This window comes from Zalophus californianus, chromosome 1 (assembly GCF_009762305.2).
Source record: "Zalophus californianus isolate mZalCal1 chromosome 1, mZalCal1.pri.v2, whole genome shotgun sequence".
In the NCBI taxonomy this organism is placed as follows: Eukaryota; Metazoa; Chordata; class Mammalia; order Carnivora; family Otariidae; genus Zalophus; species Zalophus californianus.
In genome coordinates this window covers 119,959,540-119,974,193 of record NC_045595.1, presented here as the reverse complement: position 1 = coordinate 119,974,193, position 14,654 = coordinate 119,959,540, and the positions used below count along the sequence as shown (strand labels likewise).

The 14,654-nt window shown below is 37.8% G+C and overlaps 1 protein-coding gene across 11 annotated transcripts in view; it reads left to right on the top strand.

Annotated features, from left to right (window-relative positions):
• Positions 1 to 14,654, top strand: part of ZBBX (zinc finger B-box domain containing) — a 119,313-nt gene that overhangs the window by 65,931 nt on the left and 38,728 nt on the right. For all 11 annotated transcript variants that reach the window (XM_027585049.2, XM_027585048.2, XM_027585051.2 and 8 more), the window contains 2 exons: positions 1,594 to 1,768; positions 9,207 to 9,327. In XM_027585049.2, the coding sequence (XP_027440850.2) occupies positions 1,594 to 1,768; positions 9,207 to 9,327 (296 nt within the window). The remainder of the gene's footprint in view (positions 1 to 1,593; positions 1,769 to 9,206; positions 9,328 to 14,654) is intronic.

Here is a 14,654-nt window from a genome sequence, read left to right as displayed (position 1 = left end):
TGTATGATGGGCAGTATCCTTCATGATCGGGCCCAGATTATCTTTTACCCTTTATATTTTCTCATATCCCACTCTTTACGATTGCAGTGCAAACTACTAAGGGCTCCATGCCACTGTGCTGTTTGACTCCATGTTTTAGCATATATACCATTCCCTCTCTCTGTAATACTGTCCCTGCCACTTTTTGCCCATAGAATTCTTGTTTATCTGCATTAAATAACCTGTTTCTTGCCCCTGTTCCTGTTGTGGACTTTTAAACCTATGTTTCTGTGGCCAACAGCTGGCGCATTGACTTCACATTCCCAGATGCTTTTGTTTATATTCAAAATTTTGGACACATATTTAATGCTCTTTTCTCAATTATACTCTAACAGTGCCTGTTTATTTTGCAATTAAGGGGTGAACATAGAGGATTCTACTTTTGTATCTATAAGATACACAATGGAGATTTAGCAGTTTGATCAGCATAGGTAAATCCACATCGCTAATTCAGCATTGGTGTGGACTTCATTTTGCTTTATTTTCCTAATTTGGCCGTTTTCTCTGATCTAGTGGATAACTGCCAAATCCTTCCTTTATTTTCTTCTGTGCGTTCACAGTGGATCTATATTTTGTACTGAATTCATCCTTTCCTCTTTATCATTATGCTGAGAAGCATGTGCAGCTTCATATGCATTAATTAATTTGTTCATTCATTCAGCTAACTTTTAATGAGCACCTACTTTGTGCCACGTGCTGCTCTTGGCCCTGAGGAAAAGGACAAAACCCCTGATCTCCTTACGTTCTAATGGGGAGAGACAGGCAATACACAAATAAACATGTAGAATAAATTTACAGAGATGTTATTCAGAGAAAAATATAGCAGGTAAGGGAATGGAAGGTGGGGGGTAAAGGGGCTATATTTGTAGGGTCATGACCTACTGAGTAGGTGATGGTTGTACACAGACCACCTGAAATGAATGGAGTAGCTATGTGAAAATATGGAGGAGGGTCACTCCAGGTATTGGATATGGCTAGCGCAGGGCCCTCGTGTGAGAATGTGCTTCGTGGGCTCCCAGCACTACAAGAATGTAAATTTGGCTGGAGCCCAGTGAATGAAGAGGGGAATTGAAGGAAGTGAAGTAAAAAGGTAGGGGAGTACAAGGTCTGTAGGGCCTGGTAGGTCCTAGTAGGAACTGGGGGTTTCATAGAGTCATTGGAAGGTTTTGAACATAGGAGTGACATGATTAGATTCATATGTTAAAAAAAAAACAACAAAAAACCCTGCTCTCTCTGCTGAGCAGATTGGAGAAGTAGGGGGATTAGATTCACAACTATTGCCACTTCCCCTGGGGAACACTGGTGAATGACATGATGATAAATCCTCAGTCATGCAGGCTCTAGTTTTAATAATTTTTGAAGAGACCATTTCTAATTGTTGATACGGTTTTAAAGAAATCAGTAAAGCATATGCATAAGTACAACTTTAAAACATTCCACTTCTAAGTTAAAAAGTAGTGTATGATTCAAAATGCCTAATAATTAATGCTACCTGTATTTTAAGATATGGGAAATTTAGTAAAGCACACTTAGATGCACTTTTAATTGGTTTAGGTAGAAGTTCCAACCACAAAAAGAGCAGAGTGTTCAAATCCAAAAGATAGGCTCTTCTGTGAAGGGTCATTTGATGAAGAAGCTTCTGCCCAGTCCTTTCAGGAAGCTTTAAATCAATGGAGAACTGGACATCAAGATGACAACGAGAAACAGAACTTACATGCAGCAAAAGCAGGTACAGCTATTTTTATAAAATGAATGTTATAAAATGAAGCCAAATTTATTTTATTTATCTCCATTCTCTGTGAATATAAATGCAGTGTTCAGAAACTGTTAGCATTAGGATAACATTTTGCCTTAACTCCTCAAAGGAGCATTCACTGTACAACCAGGGGTAAGTGGTTTAATATTTATAGAACCCTGACTTGAGCACTGGGGAGATTTGTGTTTGTCTCCAATGTAAATTCAGACTGTCAAATGAATGGAGAATTGGATGCTTTCAGCTCCCCCACTCCTGGCAGAAAATTTTTATCGGGACAACTGTTCCTTTATTGAACTGTATTTATACATAAAACAAGAGGATCTGTGAGATAGAAAAGTAAAGAACTTTTTTGTGTCTTGAAAAAATACAGTTCAAGGACTGCTATGAACTTAAGGGGGAGAATTGATTTTTTTTTTTTCCTGTCCGAAGGGATATTTCTTGTTTTTACTTTTCCTTTATGATTTTTGCACCCATATTCTGGACATTGAAGGTTGGATGACTGAGGCACATACTGTCTCTGTTTTACATTTCCCAGAATCTCTTGAGGAATATCATCCCTTTAAAACTATTTGATTTATTAATTTTATTACTCAGAATCTTGTAGAGACTTCCAATTGCTTTTCACTGAAAATAAAATGTGAGATAATAAATTTCAATCATGTATCTTTTTTGACAGCATCCAATTTTATTATTTTACTTCATTTTTTTCCAGCACAGGAACTCTCCTGATTATTCATTCTTTATAACAGTATGATTCCTAACGTCAAGGTATCCCATGCCATCTTCCAATTGGAATTGGATTTTTTACTAAATAATGTTCTCTTTGAAATATTTTTCCCTACTCTTGTTCATGTTACATCAGTTTCATTAATATTTCCAAGATTTTATTTATATACTCTCTTTGTAGCATGTATCTTAATATAATTCTCATTCACTATGTTATTTTATGTGCTTTTTATTTGAACTTTCAAATTTTGATGTATTTTTTACTTTTCTACTCTGAAAGGGAAAAATCTATAAAAATACCTTTTGATTGTCTACTTTGAAAGACAGAGTGTTTAAGAAATAGAAAACCTGAACAGACCTATAACCACTAAGGAAATTGAAACAGTCATCAAAAATCTCCCAAGAAACAAAAGCCCAGGGCCAGATGGCTTCCCAGGGGAATTCTATCAGACATTTAAAGAAGAATTAATACCTATTCTTCTGAAATTGTTCCAAAAAATAGAAATGGAAGGGAAACTTCCAAACTCATTTTATGAGGCCAGCATTACCTTGATCCCAAAACCAGACAAAGACCCCATCAAAAAAGAGAATTACAGACCAATATCCTTGATGAACATGGATGCAAAAATTCTCACCAAAATACTAGCCAATAGGATCCAACAGTACAATAAAAGGATTATTCACCACGACCAAGTGGGATTTATTCCTGGGCTGCAAGGCTGGTTCAACATCCGCAAATCAATCAACGTGATACAATACATTAACAAAAGAAAGAACAAGAATCATATGATCCTCTCAATAGATGCAGAAAAAGCATTTGACAAAGTACAACATCCTTTCTTGATCAAAACTCTTCAGAGTATAGGGATAGAGGGTACATACCTCAATATCATAAAAGCCATCTATGAAAAACCTACAGCGAATATCATTCTCAATGGGGAAAGGCTGAGAGCTTTTCCCCTAAGGTCAGGAACGCGGCAGGGATGTCCACTCTCACCACTGCTATTCAACATAGTATTAGAAGTCCTAGCCACAGCAATCAGACAACAAAAAGAAATCAAAGGCATCCAAATCGGCAAAGAGGAAGTCAAACTCTCACTCTTTGCAGATGATATGATACTGTATGTGGAAAACCCAAAAGACTCCACCCCAAAACTGCTAGAACTCATACAGGAATTCAGTAAAGTAGCAGGATATAAAATCAATGCACAGAAATCAGTGGCATTCCTATACACCAACAACAAGACAGAAGAGAGACAAATCAAGGAGTCGATCCCATTTACAATTGCACCCAAAACCATTAGATACCTAGGAATAAATCTAACCAAAGAGGCAAAGGATCTGTACACAGAAAACTATAAAATACTCAGGAAAGAAATTGAAGAAGACACAAAGAAATGGAAAAACGTTCCATGCTCATGGATTGGGAGAATCAACATTGTGAAGATGTCAATGCTACCTAGAGCAATCTACACATTCAATGCAATCCCCATCAAAATACCATCCACTTTTTTCAAAGAAATGGAACAAATAATCCTAAAATTTGTATGGAACCAGAAGAGACCCAGAATAGCCAGAGGAATACTGAAAAAGAAAAGCAAAGCTGGCGGCATCACAATTCCGGACTTCCAGCTCTATTACAAAGCTGTCATCATCAAGACAGTATGGTACTGGCACAAAAACAGACACATAGATCAATGGAACAGAATCGAGAGCCCAGAAATGGACCCTCAACTCTATGGTCAACTTATTTTTGACAAAGCAGGAAAGAATGTCCAATGGCAAAAAGACAGTCTCTTCAACAAATGGTGTTGGGAAAATTGGACAGCCACATGCAGAAGAATGAAACTGGACCATTTCCTTACACCACACACAAAAATAGACTCCAAATGGTTGAAAGACCTAAACGTGAGACAGGAGTCCATCCAAATCCTAAAGGAGAACACAGGTAGCAACCTTTTCGACCTTAGCCGCAGCAACTTCTTCCTAGAAACATCGCCAAAGGCACGGGAAGCCAGGGCAAAAATGAACTATTGGGATTTCATCAAGATAAAAAGCTTCTGCACAGCAAAAGAAACAGTCCACAAAACCAAAAGACAACCGACAGAATGGGAGAAAATATTTGCAAATGACATATCAGATAAAGGGCTAGTATCCAAAATTTATAAAGAACTTATCAAACTCAACACCCAAAGAACAAATAATCCAATCAAGAAATGGGCAGAAGACATGAACAGACATTTCTCCAAAGAAGACATCCAAATGGCCAACAGGCACATGAAAAAGTGCTCAACATCGCTTGGCATCAGGGAAATCCAAATCAAAACCTCAATGAGATACCACCTCACACCCGTCAGAATGGCTAAAATTAACAAGTCAGGGAACGACAGATGTTGGCGGGGATGTGGAGAAAGGGGAACCCTCCTACACTGTTGGTGGGAATGCAAGCTGGTGCAACCCCTCTGGAAAACAGTATGGAGGTTCCTCAAACAGTTGAAATTAGAGCTACCGTTCGATCCAGCAATTGCACTACTGGGTATTTACCCCAAAGATACAAATGTAGGGACCCGAAGGGGTACGTGTACCCCAATGTTTATAGCAGCAATGTCCACCATAGCCAAACTGTGGAAAGAGCCAAGATGCCCATCGACAGATGAATGGATAAAGAAGATGTGGTATATATACACAATGGAATATTATGCAGCCATCAAAAGGAATGAGATCTTGCCATTTGCAACGACGTGGATGGAACTGGAGGGTGTTATGCTGAGTGAAATAAGTCAATCAGAGAAAGACATGTATCACATGACCTCACTGATATGAGGAATTCTTAATCTCAGGAAAGAAACTGAGTGTTACTGGAGTGGTTGGGGGTGGGAGGGATGGGGTGGCTGGGTGATAGACATTGGGGAGGATATGTGCTACGGTGAGCGCTGTGAATTGTGCAAGACTGTTGAATCACAGATCTGTACTTCTGAAACAAATAACGCAACATATTTTCAGAAAAAAGAAAAAGAAGATAACAGGAGAGGAAGAAAAGGGGAGTATGTCAGAGGGGGAAACGAACCATGAGAGATGATGGACTCTGAAAAACAAACTGAGGGTTCTAGAGGGGAGGGGGGTGGGGGGATGGGTTAGCCTGGTGATGGGTATTGAGGAGGGCACGTTCTGCATGGAGCACTGGGTGTTATGAACAAACAATGAATCATGGAACACTGCACCAAAAACTAATGATGTAATATATGGTGATTAACATAACAATAAAAAATTAAAAAAAAAAAAAAGAGCTAAAAAAAAAAAAAAAAAAAAAAAAAGACAGAGTGTTTAAAATAGTAAAGGGACTGATTTGATAAGTCAGATAAGGTCAGGGAAGAAAAAAATTTGTTTTTCATAGTGGAGATAACTATATTATAAGAATAATATAGTGATTATTTTACATGATTTTGTATAACAAAAAGTTAGCCAGAAGAAAATGAAAATAACCTAATTCAACCATGTAGAGATAATCAATGTTAATGTGTTGGTACATGTTTTTCAATAGACACAGTTGCACAAACACAAGCATAAATGGAGTGACACTATACAAGCTATTTGTAACATTTTTGCTTAGATTCTGTCATGGACAACTTTCCATATAAATACAGGTATATATCATCATTTGTAGCTGTTGCATAATACTCTGTATGCCACGATTTACTTAATCAGAATTTTATTGATGGATATTTTGTTTCTGATTCTCAGTATGGTAAAATAAGTCGTAATGACTATCTTAGCTCTTTGTGTAATTGTACAATTACCTTAAAACAAATTTTTAAAAGTAGAAATGTTGTGTCAGTGGTTGCTGAAGAGAAATAATTAAGATGAGGACTTCTGTTGAGATAATATATGATATTTTTTGCCCCAAAGTATTACATACATATATATGACTGTGTGTGTACCATATGTATATTTTTGTCAATATTTTTCTTTTTCTAACATATTAAGTAGATACAAAAGAACATTAACAAAATTTGTGTGGATTCTGGAGAAAAACAAAGCAGTAAGCACCTGGTCTCTCTCTTCTTTCCCCCTCTCTAAGAGATTGTCACTAACCTAGATTTTGTATTTTTCCATTGTTTAAAAAATTTCCTTGTAGTTACTGCATGTGTTTATCTCTAAACAATACGTTGTTAAATTTGCCTGTATTTGAACATTATGTAAGTGGAAAGCTAGTGTATGTATTCTTTTGCAACCTATTTCACTCACTATTATACTGAGATTTACCCATGAAGATGTACATAGTTGTATTTTATTCATTTTTAACTGCTTAATAGTCTTCTGTAATATGAAAATATCACCATTTACCTGTTTAAATGTTGGTGGGTTTGGAGGTTGATTCCCATTTTGCCATTACAAACAATCGTGGTATGAATATTTCTGTATAGGTCTCCGGTACGCATATGCACACATTTCTAGGATATCTTTTCCTGGGTGTGGACTAGCTGGGTCAGAGGTTGTGTATGTCTTTGACTATACTAGATAAAACTGAATTATTTACCAAAGTATTTGTATCAGTTTATACTCCCACCTGCAGTAGACAAGAGGTTTGGTGGCCTCCCATTGTCATCAATGCTTTGTCAGATTTTAAAATTTTTTCTGCTCTGATAGAGATGAAATGGCCTATTTACTTTGTGTAACTCATTACAAATGATATTGAGTATCTTTTTATATGCTTCTTGGCCATTTAGCTTAGTAACATGATTTGAATTTTCAAGTTTTCTAGTTATTTCTGTTACTGGTTTATTTTTTTTCTTTTTAAAGATTTTATTTTTTTATTTGACAGAGAGCATGAGCAGGGGGAGGGGTAAGGGGGGAGGGAGAGGGAGAAGCAGACTCCCCACTGAGGAAGGAGCCTGACACACAGGGCTGGACCCCAGGACTTTGGAATCATGACCTGAGCTGAAGGCAGATGCTTAACCAACTGAGCCACCCAGGCGCCCCTTTGTTATTGATTTCTAACTTGATTTCATTTTAAGTGAACTCCAAAGGCTCATTTCCTTCAGTGTGAAAAGCAGGTACTTACAATGGCCTAAAAGTTTCAATGGAATTTGAAGTCCATTATCTCTGTGATCTCACCTCCTGTTATTCATCTCCTGGATTGTTCTGTTTCAGCTACACTGACTACCTGGCTGTTCCTCCAACACCTCCTCAAACACATCAAAACATATGTTCACCTTAAGACTTTGGCACTGTTTATTGAGAAAAACACCCACCATCCCATCAGTATGAATATTGGGGCATCTCACACAAATTCTCACAAAAGGTAGCCAGAGACCCATGAAACAAGGGAGCAAACCGAAACCTAAGTTATGTAGCTTATGTGGCACTTTTCAGGGAGACATGTTTCATAGATCCATGTGTCCTAGATTTGTTTTCTATAAGCAATTGTAAATAAGGGCTATCCTGTTAAATGCATTAAAGAGGTAAGAGTCTGCTTCCATTAATATCATTAATCTATTTGCCAGAAGTTCCAGTTATTAACATATTCACAAGCAAATTAACCCAGGTCACCTGCCATCTTTATTTCCCAGGGATGTACAGTTGGTAACGGGAGAAGAGTGAATCGCAGGCCAGCTGCTTTACATTCTTCCTCCTCATCACCTGATAGATCTGGGGGTTATCTCTCAAGCAGAGCAGCTCTGCTTTATGACTAGACAGAGAAAAAAGTGAGTCCTCATTTTTAGTTTCAGCTTTCCTATCAAGAAATATTTTGTTTTGCACTGGCAAGGAGGGCCCATGGTGGAGGGATCTCCTTTTGCTCACATCCTTAACTCCTGTTCTTTCAGTTTAGTGCATTCTGGAGGTGTTTCTGAGAACTTCCTCCAATTGCTTTCTTTGACACAGCTCTACTTTTTGGGAAGAATAGGGGTAGTGTGACTGAAATTCTTTTGGTTTCTTTCTATTGCCAGCATTTGGCTGTTCTGGAAGCTATTCATTAAAGGCTGTGTGGTATAAAGTTGGAACTATCCTCTAGTTTCAGTCTTCTAAAATAATTTTTCTCTTCTTTACTACTTCCCTTTCTTCTCCTTCAGCAGTTTTTCTCCTCCTGTGATGGTCAGTTTGGAGAGAGGGATAGTATCCAAGGTGGAGAGACTGGTAATCCTGGATTTACACTGCTTTTTTCCCCAGAAATCTCCATCAGTTTTAAATATCTCTGAATAGTGGTTTTAATTTAGTAGTACTTCAGAAACATCTTAAGCATCTGGAAGTGAATTGCCATGTAGATATAAATTCATGAGGACAGTTGTTTCCTCCAGGTGCCATTCTGGGTTATTTATTTTCTGTTTCCCATAATGTGTAAGTATTACTGTCAGTGGCTATGATACATACCTTTATGTGTGTGTGCATTTATAGAATATATAATGAATCTGTTTGTATTTATCATTGAAAAGAATTGGTTGCTTTTAAAAACCTTATGAATCATAAGATTCTTTCATTTCAAGGGATTATTGAAGAAAACTGTCTATATAGTCATTTAATAAATCACTAATATTTAACACTTTTGCATTAATTAAGCCTAGAACTATTGATTGCATAGATAAATATCAAAGCATATTTGCTTCAAAAATGGTGAGTTTTGTATCTTGAGAGATGTAATTTATAGATAAATTTACATTAATTTTGCACATTATATTTATTTTTATAGACTCGTTGGAAGAATGTGAAGTACAAACTAATCTGAAAATTTGGAGAGAACCACTCAATATTGAATTTAAAGAAGACAGTCTATCCTATATGGAAAAATTATGGCTTAAGAAACACAGAAGGTATTTTCTGAAGTTTTGCATTATTAATAAGAAATATAAAAGCTATTTATGTTCCTGGCTTGTGTGACATGCTTTTTTGTAGCAATTTTATATGTGTGCTTCACACTTGCATAATTTTAAAGCAATATTAAATCCCTGTGAAGCTTCTACTGTTCTAATAAGAATTTAAATTTTATTTATGTATGTGATGCACCATTAATTTAGAGTTTGCTAGGAGAAATGCAAATGTGTATGTGAGAAAAAGGCACAAATATGGTATAGAATTTAAGAATAATAGCAAAAATAATGCGATAAATGAAAGATTACTTTGGAAAGGTATTGCTCTCATTCTTTTTACATTAGAATAAACTTTTGAGGCTGTACTTTTCAGAATCTACTTTTAAGTTAATTAGACCTTCAGTATTACAGTTTTATTAATAATATTCAGTTATTTTATTCAAAGACTATATCATTAGATGTGCCATTTCATAAATTGTTTAACAGTTAAACTATTAAATATCAGACCAGAATTATGACTGAGTACATGTTAGTGTCATTCACAGTTCTATGATCAAATAGAATCTGAATTGGGAGTTACCTTTAAAGGCTCACTTTGCCCTCTAGCAGTACTGCTTACACTTTATTGGGCCTGTGAATCACTGGCAAAATACAGATTCTTCTTCAGTAGGTCTGGGTGGGACCTGACACTCTGCATTTTTGAATTTCTAACAGCTCCCAGCTGATACTTAGTGTGGGTAGTTCTGGTTTCTGAACTGCATTTTGAGGAGCAATGTGTTGGAGGACCTGTCTAGAATGTACCTGAGGAACTGTCATCATCCAGCCCTTGCTTCACCTTCAGTCATATAAAACTGTCCCCTGAGATGGCCCATTCCATCTTTGGAAATTTTTGCCTGCCGTAGTATCTCCTAGTGAACTGTAATTTGTGTCTGACTGGTTTCTAAACATGGTCTCAACTCTACCAATTAAGCCAATATAGAGCAAGTTGAATTCTTCCTCTCCATGGCATTCCTTTAGATTTTTGAAGTCAGCCCTCATATCTTCCTTGAAACTTCTGTTTCACAGGTTACTATCTACTCCTGTGCCCCTTTAACGTTTTTCATGTGGCAGATTTAAGTTGTTTTTTTTTTTTTAATTTTGAAATAAGGCATACCCGAAGAGTTGTAAAACAGTATTAAGATTTCCCACGTATCATTCATTCAGCTTTCCATAATGGCGACATCTTACATAACCATAGTGCATGTATCAAAACCAAGAAGTTAACATTGGTACAATATTATTAACTAAACTACGGACTTTATTTGGATTTCACCAGTTTTTCCACTGTTGTCCTTATTCCACTTCAGGATCCAACCCAGGATCCCACATTGCTTTTTTTTTAAGATTTTATTTATTTATTTGACAGAGAGAGCAAGAGAGTACAAGCAGGGGCAACAGTAGAAGGAGAGGAAGAAGCAGGCTCTCAGCCAAGCAGGGAGCCCGATGTGGGGTTCAATCCCAGGACCCTGAGTTCATGACCTGAGCCGAAGGCAGATGCTTAACCATCTGAGCCACCCACTCGTCCCTTTTTTTTTTTTTTTTTTTTTTAATCATAGCTCCTTATCCATTAACACTTCCTCAGTCTTTCCTTGTTTTTCCAGACCCTGACATTTTTCAAGAGTACTTGCCAGGTGTTTTATAGAACATACTCAACTTGGATCTGTCTTTTTTTTTTTTCCATAATAATCTTAGATTGAGGTTGTGCATTTTGAGGAAGGATAATGCAGAGAGGATGGATATGCCCTTCTCAGTGTGTGGTATCACAGAATCATCCTGTCAGTATATCTTATTACCAGGGTGTTAATCTTGAGCCTGTGGTTAATGCGGTACTCACCGAGTTTCTCCACTGCACACTCACTCTTTTCCCTTTGTAAATCATGTCTTGGGCTGTTACACAGAGTACCATAGACCAGGTAGCTTATGAGCACAAACATTCATGTTTCAATTTTTAAGGATGGGAAGTCCAAGATAAAGGTGCCAGCAAATTTGGCGTCTGGAGAGAGCCAGCTCCTTGGTTCACAGATAGACATCTTATTACTGCGTCCTCAACATGGTAGTAGGGACAAGGGAGCTCTCTCAAGTCTCTTTTATAAGGGCGCTAACCCCATTCATGAGGGCTCTATCCTCATGACCCCATCACCTTCCAAAGGCTCACCTCATACTATCACTTTGGGATTAGGATTGCAACATATGAACCATTCCAAACAGAACTTTTTTCCCTGGCCCCTGTAAGGTTCATGAATCTCTCACATGCAAAATATATTCATTCCATCCTAAGAGCCCCCAAAGTTTCACTTCTTCTAGCTATCAACTCAAGTCTAAAGTCCAAAGTCTCATCTAAATATCATCTAAATCAGATATGGATAAGATTCAATGTGTGATTCATTCTGAGGCAAATTGCTCTCTGTGAACCTATGAAATCAAACATTTTATGTGCTTCTAAAATATAATGGTGGGACAGGCATGAGATAAATATTTCCATTCCAAAAGAGAGAAATAGGAAAGAAGAAAGGAGTAGCAGGTTCTAAGCAAGTCTGAAACCCAACAGGGCAAATTCTATAAAACCTTAAGTCTTGAGAATTATCCTTTTCATTGATGCTCTGCACTCCAAGGCCCACTGGGATGGAGGTCCCACCTTCCAGACACACTAGAGTGGGGGTCCTGCCTTCCAGACACGCTAAGGCGATGCCCCCACAGCTATGCTGGGCTGGGGCTGGGCTCCCAAGACTTTGGGTGGCTCTGCTCCCATGGCTTTGGGTGGTGGTCCTATTCCTATGATGGCTCTGTATGGGCTCACATCCTGTGACTCCCTTGGGCTGGAATCATGAGCTTTTCTAGTTTGGGGTTATAGGGGCTTCCTTGCCCCCATAGTTTCACCAGGCATTGCCCCAGCAGGTACTCTCTGCTGTGTGGCCTGGAGCTTTCTGTGCCTGCAATTGGAGGGATAACCCTGATGATTTTTGAATTGCCTTTGGAGGTAATTTTTCCATTGTCTCTGATAAAAGTCATGACTTCTATTTAGATGATTCTGATTAATCTCCTTATCAGATGACCCTTTGGCCATTTACTTCTTGTTCTCTCCTGAATAGGTCCTCTCATGCTTATATTTTGATTAGTAATTTTGTCTTTAAATCATTTCTCCCTGCTTGCATTTTACTATGAGCAATCAAGAGAAACCAAGCCTCTCCTTCAACACTTTGTTTAGAAATTGCCTGAGCCACAGAACTAATTTCATCACTCGTAAGTTCTACCTTAAATAAAACACCAGGACATAGACACAATTCAGCCAAGTTCTTTGCCACTTTGTTAATGAAAATTGCCTTTCCTCCAGTATGCAATAATATGTTCCTTATTTCCATTTGCTACCTCAGCAGAATGGTGCTTATCATTCATATTTCTACTGATACTTTGTTCAGGATTACTTAGGTATTCTGTAGGAAGATTGAGGCTTTTCCTCAGTTCTCCTCTTTTTGAGTCCTCACCAGAATTGTCTTTAAAAGTTCTTTCATAACAGTATAGTTCTTTTCTAGTACGAACTTTAAACGTTTCAGCCTCTACCCATCAGTGAGTTCCAAGGCTGCTTCTACATTTTTAGCAGCACCAGACTTCTAGTACTAATTTCTGTCTTTGTCCATTTGGGATGTTGTAACCGAATAACATAAACTGGGTGCCGTGCAAACAACAAACAGTTATTTCTCAGAGTTCTGGAGGTTGAAAGTCCAAGATCAAGATACTGGCAGACTCAGGGACACCTGGGTGGCTGTCAGTTAGGTGTCTGCCTTCGGCTCAGGTCATGATCCCAGGGTCCTGGGATAGAGCCCCGCATCGGGCTCCTTGCTCAGTGGGAAGCCTGCTTCTCCCTCTGCCTGCCGTTCCCCCTGCTTGTGCTCTCTCTCTCTCTCTCTCTGACAAATAAATAAAATAAAATCTTAAAAAAAAAAAAAAAGATACTGGCAGACTCAGAGTCTAGTGATGGCCTGCCTCCTTGTTCATAGGAGGCTGTATTTTTGCTGTGTCCTCACATTGCTCTTTTGGACCTCTCCTGTAAGGGCATCAGTCCCACATGGGGGCTATACCTTCATGACCTCATCACCTCCCAAAGACCCCCATCTCTTAATGCCATCACATTGGTGTTAGGATCTCAACATATGAATTTTGGGAGGGGACATATTCACATCATAGTAACTAATAAAGATTTTAGGGGAGATACCTTGAGATGATACAAAATCCTGTTTTTCCTTAAACTTTACTCTACTAATTTTAGTGTATCAGTGGATTTTGCCAGAAGCAGAATAGCTGGGGATTTTCTATTTCCTTCATTTCTTCTATACTTATTAATTAGAATCCTTCAAGGAAGAATATCCCTTCCCCCTTTCATTTATTTATTTAGTTGTTTATTTGTATAGACTCCAGAATATGTGTTTTATTTTTTGGATTAATATCCCATACTATTGTTATTAATTTGTGACTCAGATGGTTCTTGTCTTGACCACCGAGAGAGCTGATTTAGGTTGACTCCTCTCTGCTTTCAATGTGGTCTCATCCTTTTCTGTTTGTTGGTTGGTTTGCTTGTAACATCTCTTCATTTTTCTGGCACCCAAGATGCATTTCCATGCCCTAGCCCAGAAATAATTTTTCCAAATAATCTTGATTTCTTTTTTTTGGAAAATGGTATTCAGAAACCAAGATCTGGATTATAAGTATGCTCATGGCTACAAAGGTACCACAGAGCCTAGGTCTTCTCAGAGAACATCTAGGAAATATATGTATGTATACTTACCCACTATAAACACAGCCAAATTTATTTCTGTATCTATCTACCTGAGTATCTGTTAAAGTAAACATGAGTGTACTCATACCTCTGACTCCAAACCAGCATCATGTTCTCCCTTTGCTTATTTGTAGTTTCTTTCACCTACAGTGAAACAAGCATAAACTTGTTTACAATTCTGTGGGTTTTTACAAATGCCTGGAGTCAAGTGTTCACCATAGTACCAAACAGCTCAATTCCATTGCTCCTTTTTTTCCCCCTTTTTCTTCCCCTTTTTACTCAACCCTTCTTCCCCAACACATGGCAACCATCAATCTGTTGCCATCCATACACATTTGCCTTTTTTCTGAATATCCCTTAAATGATACCACTCTATATGTAGCCTTTTGTGTCCTTTCCTTAGGAAAATGCATTGAAGAGTCATCTGTGTTCTTCAGTGAATCAAAATCCATTCTTTTTTATTGTGGTGCACAGTTTATCCATTAATATCCATTATCCTGATGCACAGTTTATCCATTAA